The sequence below is a fragment of the Xiphias gladius genome, chromosome 1 (genome assembly GCF_016859285.1).
Source record: "Xiphias gladius isolate SHS-SW01 ecotype Sanya breed wild chromosome 1, ASM1685928v1, whole genome shotgun sequence".
Taxonomy (NCBI): Eukaryota; Metazoa; Chordata; class Actinopteri; order Istiophoriformes; family Xiphiidae; genus Xiphias; species Xiphias gladius.
The window spans coordinates 14,968,361-14,987,302 of NC_053400.1; the positions used below are offsets into that span (position 1 = coordinate 14,968,361).

At 40.9% G+C, this 18,942-nt stretch overlaps 1 protein-coding gene across 2 annotated transcripts in view; it reads left to right on the top strand.

Annotated features, from left to right (window-relative positions):
- Positions 1–18,069, top strand: part of itsn2b (intersectin 2b) — a 30,036-nt gene extending 11,967 nt beyond the window's left edge. The window contains exons 13-40 of one of the 2 annotated variants that reach the window (XM_040123589.1): positions 25–174; positions 299–439; positions 715–802; positions 1,153–1,292; positions 3,259–3,437; positions 3,604–4,403; positions 4,531–4,652; positions 4,805–5,071; positions 5,204–5,400; positions 5,653–5,708; positions 6,189–6,355; positions 6,526–6,556; positions 6,686–6,807; positions 7,074–7,170; positions 7,332–7,526; positions 10,929–11,050; positions 11,229–11,335; positions 11,506–11,689; positions 12,457–12,555; positions 12,803–12,886; positions 13,005–13,088; positions 13,281–13,343; positions 13,685–13,834; positions 14,084–14,202; positions 14,297–14,379; positions 14,496–14,579; positions 15,072–15,245; positions 15,603–18,069. In XM_040123589.1, coding sequence (XP_039979523.1) covers positions 25–174; positions 299–439; positions 715–802; positions 1,153–1,292; positions 3,259–3,437; positions 3,604–4,403; positions 4,531–4,652; positions 4,805–5,071; positions 5,204–5,400; positions 5,653–5,708; positions 6,189–6,355; positions 6,526–6,556; positions 6,686–6,807; positions 7,074–7,170; positions 7,332–7,526; positions 10,929–11,050; positions 11,229–11,335; positions 11,506–11,689; positions 12,457–12,555; positions 12,803–12,886; positions 13,005–13,088; positions 13,281–13,343; positions 13,685–13,834; positions 14,084–14,202; positions 14,297–14,379; positions 14,496–14,579; positions 15,072–15,245; positions 15,603–15,751 — 4,254 coding nt within the window. In that variant the 3' untranslated portion in view covers positions 15,752–18,069. The remainder of the gene's footprint in view (positions 1–24; positions 175–298; positions 440–714; positions 803–1,152; positions 1,293–3,258; positions 3,438–3,603; positions 4,404–4,530; positions 4,653–4,804; positions 5,072–5,203; positions 5,401–5,652; positions 5,709–6,188; positions 6,356–6,525; positions 6,557–6,685; positions 6,808–7,073; positions 7,171–7,331; positions 7,527–10,928; positions 11,051–11,228; positions 11,336–11,505; positions 11,690–12,456; positions 12,556–12,802; positions 12,887–13,004; positions 13,089–13,280; positions 13,344–13,684; positions 13,835–14,083; positions 14,203–14,296; positions 14,380–14,495; positions 14,580–15,071; positions 15,246–15,602) is intronic. The other variant, XM_040123597.1, reaches the window with a different exon arrangement.
- Positions 18,070–18,942: the final 873 nt, after the last annotated feature.

The window sequence follows — 18,942 nt, forward strand, 5'->3', positions numbered from 1 at the left end:
CTTTTGTGTCTGTGTCCATTTCAGGCTGCACAGCGGGAGCTTGAGCGTCAGAGGAAGGAGGAGTGGGAGAGAAGGAGGCGAGGAGAGCTCCAGATAAAGAGGGAGCATGAGCAGGAAGATATCATCAGATTGAAAGCTAAGAAGAGGAGTCTGGAGATGGAGCTGGAGGCTGTGGTGAGTGGTTAAGAGACAATATATGAGCTTAATCCAGGTCAATTTATAAGACGCTCATAGACGTACCCTTATTTTGTCCAAATGTTTTTCACCCATCATTAAGTTTCTGTCATCTCTACCTCAGGGTAACAAGCATCGTCAGATCTCAGACCGGCTGCGTGACATTCAGAATAAGAAGAAGCTTCAGAGGACAGAGCTGGACCTGACCAGTCAAAGGAAAGAGACACACCAACGAGACATTAACAACTTGCACAAACAGCTAGAGGTGTGTGTGTGTGTGTGTGTGTGTGTGTGTGTGTGTGTGTGTGTGTGTGTGTGTGTGTGTGTGTGTGTGTGTGTGTGTGTGTGTGTGTGTGTGTGTGTGTGTGTGTGTGTGTGTGTGTGGATTCTCTCTTTTGCCAATGTGTTTATAAGTTGAAGTTGTTCATGTGTTATGTGTCTAATCTTTGCTTTCTTGAGAAACATGCAATAGGATTTTTCCAAATATTTTCCTCCAATGATGCATTTCTTCTTGCTTTTCGTGCATTTCTTCTTGGTCAGGAGTTCCAGAGGAAGTTGTCCCAGCTGACTCCAGAGCAGAAGCGACTGACAGAGAAACTCAAAAACATGGCTCTGAATAACCTGCCTGGTTAGTGCTGATGGATGAATGTAAAGAGCTCACTAACAACAGTATAAAATATATAAATATATATATATATTAATGTATGTGTATGTATATATGTATATGTATGTATATGTGTGTGCGTGTCTGTGTGTGTGTGTGTGTACATGCATACACACACAAACACACTCACACACACACACACACACACATACATATATATATGAATGAAAATGTAATTAAAGAGATTTTCATTTTGTAAACCCCCTTTTCATTCTTAATATACTTGTGAGTGGGAAGCAAACATACCTGTTTTCATAGCACTTTTTTCAATGGGAAGAATGTAGCCTCTTTAACTGTATTTCATCTGTTTTTAGTGTCGACCATGTCCACCCTGAAGGTGGGCGTATCAGAAAAAAAAGGGACGTGTATGAAACTGCGAGCGCAGCTGGAAGCTCTAGAGAGAGACACTGCTGCCAAACTGGCTGAGATGGACCAGTATCACAAGGACATGCAGGTAGGAATTAATTACAAGCATAGCATTGTTAAAGTAGCTTAACATGGTATCAGTTCTAACAACATTTCACATAGAACATTCACACTGAGCCTTTTTAACCACAAATAACATTGAACACGTGTGCTGATTTGCGGATCCTTAAAACAGTCACAAAATGTTGTAAATCATAATATCTAAACTAAATGGCTGTTGTGGACACTGCTGTTGTGGTATGCAAAACACTTAAGCACAAATTCTAAATTACTGCCAGACTGTGTAGGATGTTTTTTACCGTGATCAGACTGCGGGTTTGACCAAGTTGGGCAGAACCTTACCTTACCTAAACCTTACTCACAGCAGACAATGTGAAAAGCTACAGAAGGCAGGTGTAACAGTGAACACTGATGATGGTTCTTTTTCCATTTAATTGTGCCAGTAAGAAATGAGAGTGCCTGTGTCTGAATTCTGAGTGTGTGTATATGTATCTGCTATATATTGACCTCACATATTTGACATTGGAACAAAAAAAAGTAGTGTCCATGGCATGTAGAATTACTGTTGTTGGTCTCTACAGCTGTCAGTGATGACACAAAATGATGATGTGATTAATAAGTCTCTGAAATCGCATTTTACTGCTCACTACACTCAATAGTAAACCAAGGAGTGTCAAAAGTAAACCACTGAGTATCTGTTAAATAGGGAGTAGTGAATGAGGGGGTGGTTTTTGACACAGGCCGTGGAACAGGACGTAAACAGCAGGGCTCTGTCCCTGGCATACCTTAATTTAATGCTGCCATTACTGATATTATTAGGTACTTGTTCTTGTTTGACAAGTCAAAATGTCCACCATGAGAGAACTCTACAGTCTGACCAGTCAACACTTGTTTCATTGTCATATTCATATGGGAGAATGGTCTTCTGTCATTCTGCTCCTACTCCTCCATAACAGTATTTGTTTGACTGCGATGCAGAAGGGCAGTTTCAGTAGTTGTAAGGGAAGCTGGACCATTAGTCATTTACTTTCTGCAGCCTGATTCATCATCAGCACCCCCTCAAGCAGTCATACTCATTCTTTGATAAGTATCAGTCACTACAAATGGAATAAACTGTTGACCGAGCATTCCCAAGTTAGTGCAGTATCTGAACAGCAGTGTTTCTTAAATTACATAGAATGAACAGGGTGGTGCTGGCAATGTGAAGATTGACTACAGAGCTGGTTGTAGTTTGGATGTTTCCTGTTATTGTCCTTTAAAAACCAAACTTATAACAACTTTATATCTTGTATTATTTTAGTATTACATTTACATATATATACACACAAACACACAGACACACACTGTATATGCAACTGCTTGGCCCCTGTGCCTCTTTTCTCTCCTCCTCCTCCAATCATTCTTCTTCTTCATAACCCTCTTTCTGGTACTGATTTTATCCCTTTATTATCTTTTTCTTTTGTTCCTTTCTTCTGCGCTTCTCTTCCTTTCTTCTCCTCTGGAAATTCTCTGCCCTGTCCTATACCGGATCCCGTTCCTCTCTACCCTTTCACCCATCTCATATCCCTTCTCCCCAAATTTACAGTATGTTGGTGCTGAGGACTCTATGCTTCAGGCTATCTTCTTTCTGCTGGCCTGCCTCCATCACCTCTTCTACCTACTAAAGGTTTCCGCTTTAGGTCTCTTTGTTGTTCTTCGTCTTTTCTATTGTTCTTTGGTCTTTTCATATTTCTCAATCAGTCACATCTTATTTCTGTGTTGCTGTGGCTTTTCATGTTCATTCTTATAATTTGAATTATCTCTTTCTTTTTCCCTCTCTCTCAAATCTTCTGACAATTTTTGCTTTATATTAAGCCACCTTTGTGCTTGCTGTGTGTTTGTGTATGCTGTGTGTACAGCCCTCAGCCCATTATGTTTGTCTTGTCTGCTCAGTCTTAAATTCAGGCACACATCTATCACTTGACCATGAACTGTGTATTTTTTGTTTACGTCAGGAACTGAGAGAGAGCCAAATAAAGCAGCTGGCAGCATTAGAGAAATTACGGAGTATCAAAGAGGACAAACTGCGTGAGCTGACTCAAAGGAAGGAGCAGGAAGAGGAGAAGAGGAGGAGGGAAGAGGAGAGGAAACGACAGGAGGAGAGGAGGCGGAAGGAGGAGGAGGAAGCTCAGAGGTACTTTGCTTTTATGCAGGTTTAGTTTTGGGCATTTATAATAAAGCAAACATGATGGTTTCTTTACCTGCTATAGAATTTCCACAAGAAACAAAGAAATCTAAAAAAAAAAGTACATATCATACAAACTGTTACTATATCGTTAATATTTTCTTCCCACTCTCAGGCGCATTAAGATGGAAAAGGAGCGTCAGTGGCAGGAAAAGCTGAGGAGGGATGAAGAGGAGCGTCAGAGGAAGCTTCAGGAGGAGAGAGAGGCAAAAAAGAGGGAGGAGGAGGAGAAAGAGAGACAAGCTCTCATCCAGGCTGCCAAGGAGCAGGCCGAACGAGAGCTCAGAGCAAAGGAGGAGGCAGAGAGGAAGAAAAGAGAAGAGGAGGAGCGTCGGAGGCAGGAAGAGCGTCGGAGGCAGGAGGAGGAGAGGAGGCAGCTGGAGGAAGAGAGGAGGCAGCTAGAAGAAGAGAGGAGGAAATTAGAGGAAGAGCGGAGGAAAGAGGAGAAGAGAAGGAAAGAAGAGGAGGAGCGACACAGGAGGGAGGAGGAGAGAAAGAGGTTAGAGGAGGAGAGGAGAGAGGAGGAGCGTAGGAGGGAGAGGGAGGAGGAGGAGAGGAGGAGACAGAGGGCGGCCGAGGCTGCCATCCGAGATGCAGAGGAGAGGAGAAAGCGAGAGGAGGAGGAGAAAAGGAAGAGAGTGGAGGAGGACAGGAGAAAGAGGGAGGAAGAGAGGAGAAAGCTTCAGCAGCAGCAGCAGGAGGAGGAGAGGAGGAAGCGTGAGGAAGAAAGAAAGAGGGCAGAAGAGGAGAGGAAGAGAAAAGAGGAGGCAGAGGAGAGGAAGAAAGCCGAGGAGGAGAGAAGGAGGAAGGAGGAGACATCTCGTCAGCAGCAGCAGCAGCAGCCAAGTGGAGGAGGGAAGCTGGATATTCAAGAGAAACTGACGGCTCTGCTGAGAGGACTGGAGGAGAGGAAGGGTAAGACACACACACACACATTTTCGTACTCATCTCTACTTCTCTGTCGTCTCTTACTGCCTTTAGTGTCTGTTAAAACCACTTTTTATGCTCAAATCACATTATGATTCTTGTTGTACTGCTTTAGGTGGACAACCCAGGGCCACACAACACAGGAAGTCGGCCGCTCTCACATCCTTCAGAGCACTCTATCCATTCACTGCACGAAACAATGAAGAACTTAGCTTCAATGCAGATGATATCATCGAGGTAAGAATGAAAATTATGTCTCATAAGGGCCAGACAAAAGAGAAAATATCACTCTTGTCCTATCTCTTCCTCACTCTTTAACTTTTGCTCCCCCCCTTTGTGCTTTTACACCTTTCCCTTCTTGTCTCTCAAACTGTCCTGTCTCCTGTCAGGTTGATGAGACGACAGAACGGGAGGAGGGTTGGCTTTATGGCAGCAAACAAGGGAAGATGGGCTGGTTCCCAGAGAGCTACGTGGAGAGAATAGCCCCATCAGACATGGCTAATAATAATACGGCTGCTGCTGCTACTGCTGCTCCTAAAGTGCCGCTCCAGTCTCAGCTTTCCAATGCCCTTGAGGCTGCCAAGGCAGGAGGGACAAAGTCTGCCTTTACACCAACACACTCTCCAAACCTTGCACCCTTGGAGACACAAGGACAGGTGAGAGGTTTACAGATTGTCACCTTATGCTGCTGGACCAGCTACTACCCTTTGATTACCTAGTATGATTAGTGTCTGCACACGAATGCTCAGATGTTCACTGTACTGTCTTTATTTCTGTGCCTCTGTCAGCAGGTGGTGGGTAACCTGCTCGCCCAGGCCCTGTGTTCATGGACAGCAAAGACAGACAACCATCTGAACTTCAATAAGGACAATGTCATTCAGGTGCTGGAGAAGCAGGAGAACTGGTGGCTGGGAGAGCTGAACGGTGAACGGGGCTGGTTCCCCAAGACATATGTGATGCTGCTGGGAGAAGAAGAGAGTTCAGAGTAAGTTTGTTCCCCATAATTAAGCTAGTGGGAGGACAGTGGCTTTGTCTCTTATCAACATTTTTTTTATATATATATATATATATATATATATATATATATATATATATATATATATATATATATATATATATATATATAGATATAGATATAGATATAGATTAATTGATTAATTGAGAGATGGATGCAATACATCAGAGTGCTTTAAATTAAAAAGTATGGTAATGTACTGTTGGCTTTCTGTGTTTATAGCATGAAGAGCTCTCCTCCTGATGCTTTAGAGTCAAGCGACAGCCTGCAGCTTGAAGGTACACTAAGACATTATCTCCACCTTCCTTTGAAATATTGACCTAATGCAGTTCAGCTAATATTTATCTTCATATGTTGCTAACATTATACACTATACATGTTGCTGTTTATCTAGGTCATATTTTAACATTTTACAATGATTGCCAGGTGATCTAAGGAGAACACATGGCCCCATATATTAGTTTTATCTTAACCTTGAATTGTTTGTTATGGCAGAAGTGCACAGTGAAATCTGTATTTCCAGCTGAATTACATAAAGTACATGTTTATCCACTATGTTTACCTGTAAAGATGAGATCCGTATCATCAAGAGAACGGGCCAGGGAAGGAAACTTATAGTATATTTTGTAATTGGCATACAAATTATAACCACATTATAACCACATGGCCAGTCATTCTGGCCTATTTGAAACCACACCACACTAAGTACAATATTTTGGCTTTTTTAGCTTTCGTTCATTTGTCCTTTTCCTCTCCAGAATACATGGCATTGTACACCTATGAGTCGCCGGAGCCCGGTGATCTGACGTTCAAAGAGGGAGATGTGATTTTGGTGAGCAAGAGAGACGGAGAGTGGTGGAATGGCTCTCTAGGTGACCGCACAGGCGTCTTCCCCAGCAACTACGTCAAACCGAAAGAGACAGATGTAAGAACGCTCAACACATACAAGGGATAAACTGAATTATAGTGGATGATGTATTATATTGTAATGTGTTCCTGTTATTTTTTTACTACCTGTATTTTTCTGAAGTGCTCTTAAAGATTTTATTTACAAATGCTGTTGAAATAACAGCTTCATAATTTGTATTATTTCAGACATCGAGCACATCTGGAAAGAAGAAGCCAGGTAAGCTCAAAGTCTACTCTTTTTTTTTTTTTTTAATGATATTTCTCTCACTGACTCACACATAAGAAAACAACTCCTTGTTTTGCATTTGCTGCAATTTAAATCTAGATTTGTATTTTGTGTGCTCAGAGATTGGCCAAGTGATTAGGGCCCATTTCTCTACTGGCCCTCATCAGCTGAACCTGGAAAATGGCAAGCTCATCCTCATCCTTGGCAAGAACGCCTCTGGCTGGTGGCTTGGAGAACTGCAGGTCGGTGTGTTACCGCTGTTCAGACCCGTTAGTGGTGGTCTATAGTACTGTACAGGAGGTAACCATAGAGGGTCTGTAATTCAGCTTATATGTGCTCAATCAGCTACGCCGATGTGGGGCCACAGCTGCTGATAAGTGTCAGCACCTCTTAACAGCGTTCACTAGAACAGCAGTTCCCAACCTTTTTGGCTTGTGACCTTGGCCAGCATCCCTGCTTTCTGGTTGAAACATCATTAGCTACAGATGTTTGTGTTTTTTGACTCTAGGCCCGTGGTAAAAAGCGACAGAAGGGCTGGTTCCCTGCTGCTCATGTCAAGATATTGGGATCCAACAGCGGCAAGTCCACACCAGCACCCCAGCCAGGTAACACACACACACACACACACACAAATTTCTGCAGGTCAGGTGAAGGCCAGAGGTGAAAGTCCACTACATTTTCTACAGTTGTGATTGTGATTAAAATGGTTGGGTGAGTAAAAATAACTCACACTCACACATACAGACTCTGTCCTCTTTTCTCTCAGTGTGTCAAGTGATCGCCATATACGACTACACCGCCGCCAACGAGGATGAGATGAGCTTCTCTAAAGGTCAGCTGATCAGCGTTCTAGACAAGAACAACCCTGATTGGTGGAAAGGAGAGATCAATGGGGTCACTGGCCTGTTCCCCACCAATTACGTTAAGATGACCACAGCGGATTGCGACCCCAGCCAGCAGTGTAAGTAAATCCCTTAAACATCATATCAAGACTATACATGAAAGGAAAAATTGCTTGTTTAAAACACGGAGATGCTCTACTTCCATTTTCTTTCAAACGTCTGTGACCAACTAATCCCTATCCCGTTGTTGTTCATCTATGCAACCCTCATCTAACATCCTCACATCCATCCATTTCTTCATCTGTTTATCCCTTCTTCTCACTGACATTTCACCTTTGTCCCTGTTTTTCTCACTTCCTCCCTCCCTTCCCAATGTGCATTTCTCCTTCCCTCTCTGTCTCTCCATTCCTTGGCTTCTGTCTCTTTCTCCTTCTAGGCTGGTAGAAAGTCCTCTTCCTCCTCCACCTCTTCTTCCTCTACTCCTCCTGACTTCAGGGAGACCCACTATTACACTCTTTTCTGAAGTGGGCGGAGTGTCTGGACTCCCTATCAACTAACTTCTCCCACTGAGCTAATGTTACTGAGTGTGTGTGTGTGTGTGTGTGTGTGTGTGTGTGTGTGTGTGTGTGTGTGTGTGTGTGTGTGTGTGTGTGTGTGTGTGTGTGTGTGTGTGTGTGTGTGAGTGTGAGAGAGAGAGAGAGATAGAAACATATTGAGAATGAACTGTTATATGTGTTTTAGAGAAAAAAAAATGAAAACAGATCCTGTGTTACCTGTGAATGCAGGAGTACCTGGTACAACTTTCTTACGACTCTCAGTGCCGATTCTCTCAATTGTTAAAGCCTCGGTGCCTTTTGTGATTGTGAACTGATGAAGCTGAATCCCAGAAAAAAAAGTGTCTGCAGCAGAGGGATAGTGGGTCTCTCTGTGGCTTCTCCCTCTTTGCTTTCATTTTCCCTCATAAGACTCCCTCCTTCCCTCCACGTGTCCCTCTTTTTTTTCTCTCACTTAATTTCCTTTTCTTATTTATTATTTCTACTCTTTGTTTAATGCCTTATTTCCATTCTAACTCTCCTTTCTATCAAATTTAGCTCACACAGAGCCCACTATTTATCTCAGAGATGTGGTTATAGTCAGACATGACATACAAGTTTTACTGTCTCTTCCTAAGCCGTGTTATCTACAATAATGACAAATATCGCACTAACTCTCAAGCCTCTGAGAAAGAACGAACAGTCTAAATTCCAGGCTGGGTTGCATGCTCAACACTCCTGCACTTGTCTTTAAGAATGCTTGAAACAAGCCTTCAGGTTTGACTTGCTATACTTATAAAAGAAATATTTTGAAGAAGGAATAAAATAAGACATAATCAACAGTAATTTTGCTCGGAATTGAGTTATAAACTTAAGTGGAGAGCCTTACTAAAAATAAAAATTTTAGTAAATTTTAGGCCACTGAGCATTAAAATTTTAACCCTTTGCTTCCACCTTATGTCAGTTCTGTTACCTTTAACCATTATGCAGCGGTCCTTTTAATTTTATGCCTTTGAAACGCTTCCGCTTAAATTAATTTGGACAAAAAATGATACAAGCAAAAGCGTACATTTTGTCCTATATATTTGAAAAGCCATAACTGGGTCAGCTGTTATCACTAACAGAAGGAGCAGAAGGAGTTTTGAATGGCTGTTTCAAAGCCACTTACAGACATGAGCTTTAGCTCCAGGGGTGATATTACAAACTGCTGCTGCACCTTATATTATCTGAATGCTGTTTTATTGCTGCTCTGAATGTTTTTGTTTGTGCAGAAAGTGAATGCAAGCTACACAGTGGAAAAATAACAGTAATCATTACTGTTAGGATTATGGATACATTTTCTTCGGGTCAGCAAGTGAGAAACTAATCTATGCAAGCTTCACATGAGCTACTGTGACTCCACTGCCGAGTCTGATGAATACTGAGGTACACCGACATCAAGGAAGCAAATGAAAAATTATACAGTACAGTTTGGTGGACCCTAATGCAAGCAAAAGCAAAGTGCTGCTAAAGCACTCGTAACTGTTTTCTTTCATTTTTAATTCAGAAGTCATATCACTCAATTTATCACAAACCCCACTTAGATTTCAAGTGAAAAGCTGTGAAAGAATTGTGTGAACCACACTGTCAGGAAGCTGCATCAAGAGTTCATAGCAGCAAAGGCTATTAGCACAACTGACTCGACTATATATAGATATATATAGATATCTATATAAAAAATATAGACCATTTGTGGTACAAGATGGTGTATCTGTTATTGAAGATGTGCTTAATATATTTTCTGAAATTCTGAAATAAAAAATAAAGATTGGTTTGGGATCACAAAAGGGTTTTATTATTATTCAGTGAAACATCTTTGGTCAGCTCTACAATGTTTGTGTGTGTGTTATATTCAGTGTTTATATTGTCAACACAATAAATACAACTAGGGTGAACAGATACATATGAGCAACCTTTTCTCAGCTAGACGTAGCCTTATATCCATTTTTTTTTTATAAATTCAGATACTCCCTTTTTCTTCTAGCAGCCGTAGCCCTTCTGTGCAACTTAGCCCCAAAGGATTGCTTCTCAGACAATTTGGATTTGTGTCTCTCCTCCTTTTGTTCGTCTTTACAAAATTATAAATTCTATCCATGTGATATTGGCTAAATTGCTACCTTTCGTGCGGTGATATTAGATATCTGACCTGGACGTATTTGTTTTGGCCTTATTTCAGTGGCAGAAATTGTGGAAAGCTAGAAAAAAGAGTAAGCTTTATCCACTCTGAACATGTGTCAACGAGGTGAGAGAGAATGAAGGAATCCTCCTTCCTGTTTTTGTACAAACAGATTTGGTCTAGGAGAAGTTTTAGTCTGACACCAGCAACAAGAAGATAACAGCACAGAAGGAGAAAGAGATAAACAAGGAAGGAGACAGCGCACAATCAGACTTTGTGACAGAAGACAGACGGGCGACTAAAATACTCAGAGACACAGAATCGGAGTCATAGCAATGACTTTACAGAACAGATTTCACTTTTTAAACCTTTGGGATGAGAGAGATGATGAGGTTGAAGGAAGAGAGGGAGAGGATAGGGAACTATCAGTGAGGGAGAACCAGTCCATTTGTATGGGACCCTCACAATGGGCAAATGGGCACCCTGCATCAGGTGAGTGTGTGTGAGTGTTTATGTGTGTGCTGATGCACACCCTGTTTCATGTTTCCCTTTCCATAATACCTCTTATTCTTCTTCTTCTTCCCCTTTGTCGTTTTCCCCCTCCTTTCTGAAAGCTTCGGTAATGTGCACATAGACATGACAAAGAGCAGTAAGGTTAAAAGCAGCTTCTGTATTTTTTTTTTGTTTGTTTTGTTTTCCCATGCCAGAACCTCCAGCAGGAGGCAGTAAATGCAGTGCTGAAGTGTTGCTGTGGCTTAAGCAGTGTGGTTTTATTGAAGCTTCTGCACTGGTTGGATTTTTTTTTTTTTTTTTTTGTTCTTCATCTCCTGCAGGGTGTGCAGACCTGAACAGCCTGGACTCAATGAGCCCCCAGGAGAAGAAGAGACAGGGTTACATCCATGAGCTGATAGAGACTGAGGAGAGATACGTGGAAGACTTGAATATAGTGCTGGAGGTAATGCAAATTGTCCTGCTAAATGACTCATGTATTGATCAAGGGCAGTTACATGCTGTGTAGTTGTATGACATGTGTCAGGGTCTGCATGTTCTCCTGATCATATACCTGAAAGTGTGTGTTAATCCATCACTTTCTTTCTGTATTCCTGTCCTGGTGTGTTTGTGTGTGTGTGTAGGTTTTCTATAGGCCTATGTCAGAGTCAGGCCGTGTGAATGATGCAGAGATGGCCATGATCTTTGTCAACTGGAAAGAGCTGCTGACTTGCAACACTAAACTTCACAAGTAAATATCACATGGAAAGAGAGAATGGGATCTAGAAGGAACATTGTGTCTGATAGAGTGATTAAATGTTATACAAGTGCACCCATTTTAATGTTGTGTGTATGTGGATTCTGACTGTCCATATACAGAGCTGCTTGTGTTTATATGTGTACATTTATATGTGTTTGCAGGGCACTACGTGTTCGTAAGAAGACGGGTGGGGAGAACATGCCAGTGCAGATGATTGGAGATATACTGGCCGCGGAGCTGTCCCACATGCAGCCTTACATCCGCTTCTGCTCCTACCAGATCAACGGAGCCACACTGCTTCAGACTCGCACCGACAGCGAGCCGGATTTCAAGGACTTCCTTAAGGTGGGAGGGGAGAGTGAGGAAGGAGTGAGCAGGAAAGGCGAAAAAAGTCTTATTATGAGAGAGAGGAAATGTGGAGTCATGGTGAAGGTCCTCACAAAGATGGAGAAAGAGTTTTTTTTTTTTTCATATTTTTAGGTCTTTTTGATGAAATTTTAAAATGCATCAAATTTCATGCCACATATACATAAATATAAACTAGATTTTGCACTACACTGTGCAAAAACCACAGTTTTTTAATATCTGCTTTAATAGTTCCACTTTTACTTAATAACCTTATCAGTTACCTCCACCAAGGAGGTTATTTTTTAGTGTCTGTTATTTGTCAGCAGGATTACACAAAAAGTACTGAACCGATTTGCACCGAACTTGGTGGAGTAAGGGACATGGCCCAGGGAACAACCCATTAAATTTTGGGGCAGATCGGGATCATTTACTATGAATTTGAATTTTTTTCCCTAAAGTCTGGTGTATCTTGTTTGACAGTGGCCTAGCTGAGATATGCGCGCTACTGAGTACCATTCTAGTTCTTTTCTGTAGTCCTTTTCCCCCTGTTGCTTATTTATTGTTTCTGATTTTGAATCAAAAATGCTGCCATTTCCAGCCTTGTTCCTTTGTTTTGGTTTTTAAATTTCGCCTAAATTCAGTTACATGTGCTTTTAGAAGTGTAACATTTGACTTTCTAAAACCTGCTAATTCTCTGCAGTCATAAGCTTGAAAGTGGAAACAAGATTCTTAATGTGTTTAATATTGTTTTTTATTCCCATCAGAAAATCGCCACAGACTACAGGTGTAAGGGCATGCCGCTGTCCAGCTTCCTGCTGAAACCCATGCAGAGGATCACACGCTACCCGCTGCACATCAAAAACGTAGGCCATAGTGTTCATGAGCGTGTCTGTGTTTGAACTCCTCATTCAGTGGTTCAAATACTGACCTTTCCTGTGTGTGATGAGAAAAAATAATGCTTTGCCTTTTCGTCTCTTGTTTGTGGGTGTAATAAACTTTGTGTGTGTGTGTGTGTGTGTGTGTGTGTGTGTGTGTGTGTGTGTGTGTGTGTGTGTGTGTGTGTGTGTGTTTTGTTTGTTTGTTTTGTTTTGTTTTGTTTTGTTTTTTTAGATCCTGGAGTGCACTGCAGAGGGCCATGCTGACCGAGGTCCCCTGAAAGAGGCTCTGGAGAAGGCAGAGGAACTCTGTCAACAGGTTCATCCCTTCACTGAATCACTCATTTATGAACTTACTTGTAATTTTAATTTTGTTGTTATTTTTCTTTTCTTTTTATTTAAATTATGTTTCTGTACTGAACGGTTAACTTGACCAGGTAAATGAGGGTGTAAGAGAGAAGGAGAACTCTGACAGACTGGAATGGATTCAGAACCACGTACAGTGTGATGGTGCTGCGGAGGTATTAAGCTTAATTAGCTCACAGTTCACTATGAATCAAGTTCATTATTTATGAATTAAATGAATACTAGCTTGATTATCTTATAGGTTAGTATAGAGAGAGTCTGTAATACTCACAGAAACAACCATTCTCCATAACTCCCAATTCTAAAGAACATATGAAAATCCTTAAATTGTTTACTTTTTTCCACAGCACCTGGTCTTTGACTCTCTTACCAACTGTTTAGGCCCCAGAAAACTGCTCCACAGCGGCAAGGTGAGTAACACTGCAGTGTTTCTGAAACTGTGGAATCCCAGTCAATGAACAACTCTTTCCTTTTCTAAAAAAATTAGAATTTTTCATCAAACCGAATAATCCTTTTTAAAATCTCAAAATGCAAATGAGACAAAGCAGTCGGAAGGATCGCAGGCAGTGATGACATGTCACCATTAACAAATGACAATAATATTACCATCATCACTGAGTCGTTAAAAAAGGGAGGGAGAGCATTTACAAGAGTAAATATGCTAACTGTACTCACGTTATTGTAATCATATTGTAAGTATTGTTGATGAAATCATAAATTTGTGTGATGTATTTCACTTGTTTCTTTCTAGATGTACAAGGCAAAGAGCAACAAGGAACTGTGGGCTTTCCTCTTTAACGACTTCCTGCTTTTGACTCATTCGTCGAAACAGTTCACCTCTTCTGGGCCCGATAAACTGTTCAGCAACAAGAACAATGCACAGCTCAAGATGTACAAACCGGTACAAGACACACACACACAAACACACTCACACACACAGTCAGTGTGCTATGTCATGCTACTTCCTCTGAAGTAGCATGAGACTTCATATTTTCTTTATTCATATATATATATATATAATTATTTATTTATTTTAATTTTTTTTTTTTTAATTTATTTATTTATTTTTAATGGTGCATTTTCCGTATAATTTTTTACTTTCACCGCTGCTGCTGCATGACAGTGCGTGTCGTTTTTTTTTTTCCTGTAGCCCGTGCTGTTAAATGAAGTTCTGGTGAAGCTGCCGGATCCTTCCAGTGACGAGCCCATTTTCCACATCTCACACATTGATAGAGTTTATATACTCAGGACTGACAACATCAATGAACGGTAGCAGCACGCACATGCGTCCACACATACAGACACACAGACAGATTTGGTGTGTTTGGTAGCCTTTGTAATTTCTCTGTGTCCACATTTCCAGGACGGCGTGGGTTCAGAAGATCAAGGCTGCATCTGAACAATTCATTGAGACAGAAAAGAAAAAAAGGGAAAAGGCCTATCAAGGTTTGTCATGAATCCCCCCCCCACACACACACACAACAGTCATACCAATGCCAACAAATCTGATGATATCTCGATTTAATCAATCTGCGTGTGTGTGTGTGTGTGTGTGTGTGCAGCTCGATCTGTGAAGGCTAGTGGAATCGGCAGACTCCTTGTCACCATCTTAGAGGCCACTGAGCTCAAGGCAGGAAAACCCAATGGTGAGCTTGAAAAACACTCATGTTACATGATGTCCTTACATTTCAGTGGACTTAAAAACACACCGTGAACTTTTAATCACTGCATGCACCGCTGCATGGCTACCCTAATGAAGCCAAAATAGAGCCACATTTAAGTGTGATGTTGTGTCATCCGTTTTTTCCTCAGTTCACTTTCAGTCATCGGCCTTCCTGTGTCCTTTAAGCTGCAGTTATTCTATTTCCATTAAGCAGAATTTTCATGTTGTCTTATGTAATGTTTCATTTTATGCTGTCTAATGTACTTAATTTGTTCTTTCTATATTTCCTCCTTTTCATTCACTCTCCTCTTCCCCTTACTTCTTTTTGCTGTTACTCTCTTCTCATCTTTCTTTCTTTTCCCCTCTACCTCTTTTCCATTTCCTAATCTCCTCTTGGCTCTCCTCTCCTTTTTTCTTCCTGCTTTAACCATCCTTCTCCCTCCCCATGCTCACCTGTCTTCCGTCCCTCCTCCAGGTAAAAGTAACCCTTATTGTGAAGTGACCATGGGAGCTCAGATCTTCACGTCCAGAACGCTCACCGACACTCTGAACCCCAAGTGGAACTTCAACTGTCAGTTTCACATCAAAGACCTCTACCAGGACGTCCTCTGCATCACCATCTTTGAAAGAGATCAGTTTTCACCTGATGGTCAGTTACCTGCAATTTTTCTTCTTCTGCTTTTCTTCTGTCACTCTCTGTACTCATACCCCCTCAATAACTCTCATTGATTTCTCTGTAAACCTGCTTAATTAGACAAGAAAAATCTAACTCCCAGATTAACTAATTGAACTACTCACATTTCTAAATTGCAGTTAAGTTGTTAAAATAACCACAGGTCTAAATTTGAAAAAACCTGAAATCCGTGTAGTAGTTATCATAATTGCATCATAAAAATGTCTCAAAAAATACAATTCTTTATTTTATTTTTTTCTCTGAGCATTTTTATAAAAAAAAATCCAGCTTCTCCAAACACATGCCCATTATATCGTTTTTTTCTTGCATCAGACTTCCTAGGTCGGACAGAGGTTCCTGTAGCAACCATAAAGAAAGAGTTGGAGAACAAAGGACCAGTGAAGCGACGTCTCCTGCTGCATGAGGTTCCTACAGGGGAAGTGTGGGTCCAACTCGACCTACAGCTCTTCAGCGGCAAATAGACATGTAGGAAGAACTGAAATAAGAAACAGCCTCTTCTACCAAGGCATCCAAATAAGGACAACTAACCAAATCAGAAAAGCTGCTTTTTTGGCACATAAACAAAGGATGGTTCCCCCCACGTGCCTAGAATGGACTCCAAGAGGGTTCCCATATCAAACAATACACCCTTGAACTGTGTTTCACACATCAGGCCTTATTATTTTAATATTAAACAGCACTAATAATACCTCTTATTATGTCATCCGAATCTTCCAGTAGGGACCACGGCCTGAGTGACATCATCTGAACCCACCAATAGCAATTAGAGCTCTTTTGTTTTCCGCCTCATGATGACATCAGTTGGAAAGGGAAGCTCGGTCAGTGCAGGAGTTTGCGCGTGTAAGATATTTGCACTCTGAAGGAGTTAAAAAGAAGAACTATGGCCTGGCTTCTTAACCAGTGGCTGTAATAAAATTTATAACCTTTAGAGAAAGTTAGAACTATTAATACAGCAATAAAACTATAAATATAAAGGTTCTTCTCTGTTCTCCTCTAGACTCTCGCAGCTCTGTGTCTCAGTCGCTTCTCAAGTATTCAGTCACTGATACACAGTTTGCCAAGTCTGGTCAACCAAGGCCATTTAGTTAAAGTTAAAGTAACTAGTGTTTTCTCTTAACTTTCAAGATATGTATATGTTGAAGATGTATATTTTTTCTGAGAAGGTCGTGACTGATGGCTTACAAGGGACTCTGTTGACTTGCTTTATCATCACTGATCATAAGCTGTCTGGTCTCAGTGACATTAAGGGAACCATAAACAGTAGATGGCAGATGATGGACAGCAACAGGAAATGCATTGGACAGCCTGGACGAGAAGTTTTTGTGAGTAGCTCTGGTCTGGAGTCAGTTTACTACTGTAGATGCGAGATCTCAGGATACATTGTTCTGGGTTGAGTCACTGTAACAATACTGAACGCTTATTTTGTTTATCTGGTGTGTGTGTGTGCGTGTGTGTGTGTCTTTGGAATGTGGAAGTGCAGAGATGCTTAACAATTAAGATACAGGAACATACAAATATCTTCAGCTGAGGGCTCTTGAGATGCTGCAACTTTTGGAGTTGACGTATAACTTCTGTCATCTTTTAACTGTTATAAAATCTTTCAGTTTCTAAAATCACTTGATTTCACTGGGATGTCGGTGTTCTTGTATGTCTTTTTCTTTGCTTTTTCTTCAGCCAAGGCCAAGTAATTTCTCCAAGTGGATGTGCAAAATAATCTAGGTGAAAAAATGGCAGAGGTACAAAAAGCTGTGTTGATGATCGTTCCTTCTACACCTCGAACTCCTTCTCCAGCTGAGTCTGCTCTTTCTGCCTCACTTTTCGGTTTAGAGGATAATGAGGGTGTCGGTATTTTGAGGTGAAACAGATTGTCAGTTTGTCGGCAATAATAAAACAGTATTTACTCTCTTGTATTTTTGTTCTACATTTTTACCCTGCTAGATTTTAAGTGTCATTCTCCAGTCGCTGCCTCACTGACAGTAATACTGTCCATCTCTGTTGCCTCAACAAGCTGCCCATTATAAACATCCGCCATTAAAACTTTACAAGGATATAGTTTTATAAAAGCTGTATGTTTAAGTTGTCGGTTGACTTTTTTTTTTGTCTTCTGCCTTGTTTTTACTCTTTTGTCCTTTTTGTCCAGTTGCTCTTCTAACTCTGAGAACCTGCTGGTGCTCTGAATATTAATGAAAAAGTGTCGTATTTATTTCTTAATTTATGCGTGTGTGACTATCCAAAGGCTTGGAGCAGCTTTGCTTGCTCTGTCATCTTGGATAATCAGTTGGTATCCACTGGGTTTGCTTTGAACATATGTGACGGCAAATATAAAAAATGTGTTCATCTGACACATGTCGATACTGTTTTGAAAAGCAATATAACATCATAGATGAGTCTTCTGCGATTGAGTTTTACTGTAAGTAGACTGGGTCACTAGTCCTTTTGTTCGGCTTGCTGTTCTGTGCTCATGTACTCTGTTGATTTGTTTTATTCGATCAACAAATCTGTTTTTTAGTCTTTTAATTTTGATGTTTTTTTGGTTTTTGTTTTTTTTTAAATTGTGGAACGTGTGCAAATAGACTGGACTATCTTCCTTGTCTGTGTAGGGTTGATAAAGTTTGTCTTATGTTTTACTTTTTATTTTCCGCAGCCTTCTCATTGACAGCCTCTCTAACTCAGACCGCATGTTCACAGCTGATCAGCCTGGAGTCTGTAACCTGCTGTTTGTACTCACTTTGGCCTTTACGTGGCACTCTCTGTTTCAGGGTTTCTTAAGTAAAATTAAAAACATTAAAACTGAACAAACTGTCAAATTATTCGCTGGCTAAAAAAAAGTGACATTTAGCACTGTAAACTTTGAGCACACAACCTCCTTCAGCAGTACATAAGGGGCGAACGGCTGATGGACTTCAGCTTTAAACTGCATGTCATTTTTTTCGAAAAACCAGTTATGTGCTCGACAACTTCAGCCTTTGTACATAATTACAACACCATCCCAGCATTATCAGTTACACCAGAAGAAAGTGGAGTGTGGAGCCAATGCACAATAATCATGGTAGTCATTTTTAAAAGCTGCTTACAATGAGGTGAAATAACATGTTTGAGAGGTAAATGTTACTTAAGTTGTCCACTGCATTAAATATTATTTAGTGAAGTATAGAAATATTTAGTTAAATGTATCATAAAACCAGATAAACTACAAGTAATTTTAATTAAAATGAAATCTTGAAGTAAGTAAAAGATATTACATTTTGGTTTTTTATTTTGTTTTTCAGTAGTTTCTGTTGGTGTCCAGCCACAGAGTCGGTGGAGTTCAGTGTGGAGTTGTCAGTGCGCACCAATAGACCTCATTAAGTCCTTCTTCACCCTCCACTGACTCTGGGTCTGCAGGAGCAACAGTCATTATGTAACCACACTGAGTGACTCTGCGAGAGGCTGACAGCAACACACACAGCTGCGTAACTGAGTCGACAAAGTCAGCTGAACTCAACCTTCTGCAGCAGAGTGCTACAGTGGCAGTAATGTATTCAGGGCCGTGGGGATGTGGTGATATAGTAAATGATGATAACTGATGGTAACAAATTCTTTTGCACTTGATTAAAAACAAGTGTGTCACGGACATAGCTGAACCACTATGGGTTTTCTCTTGATCATACTT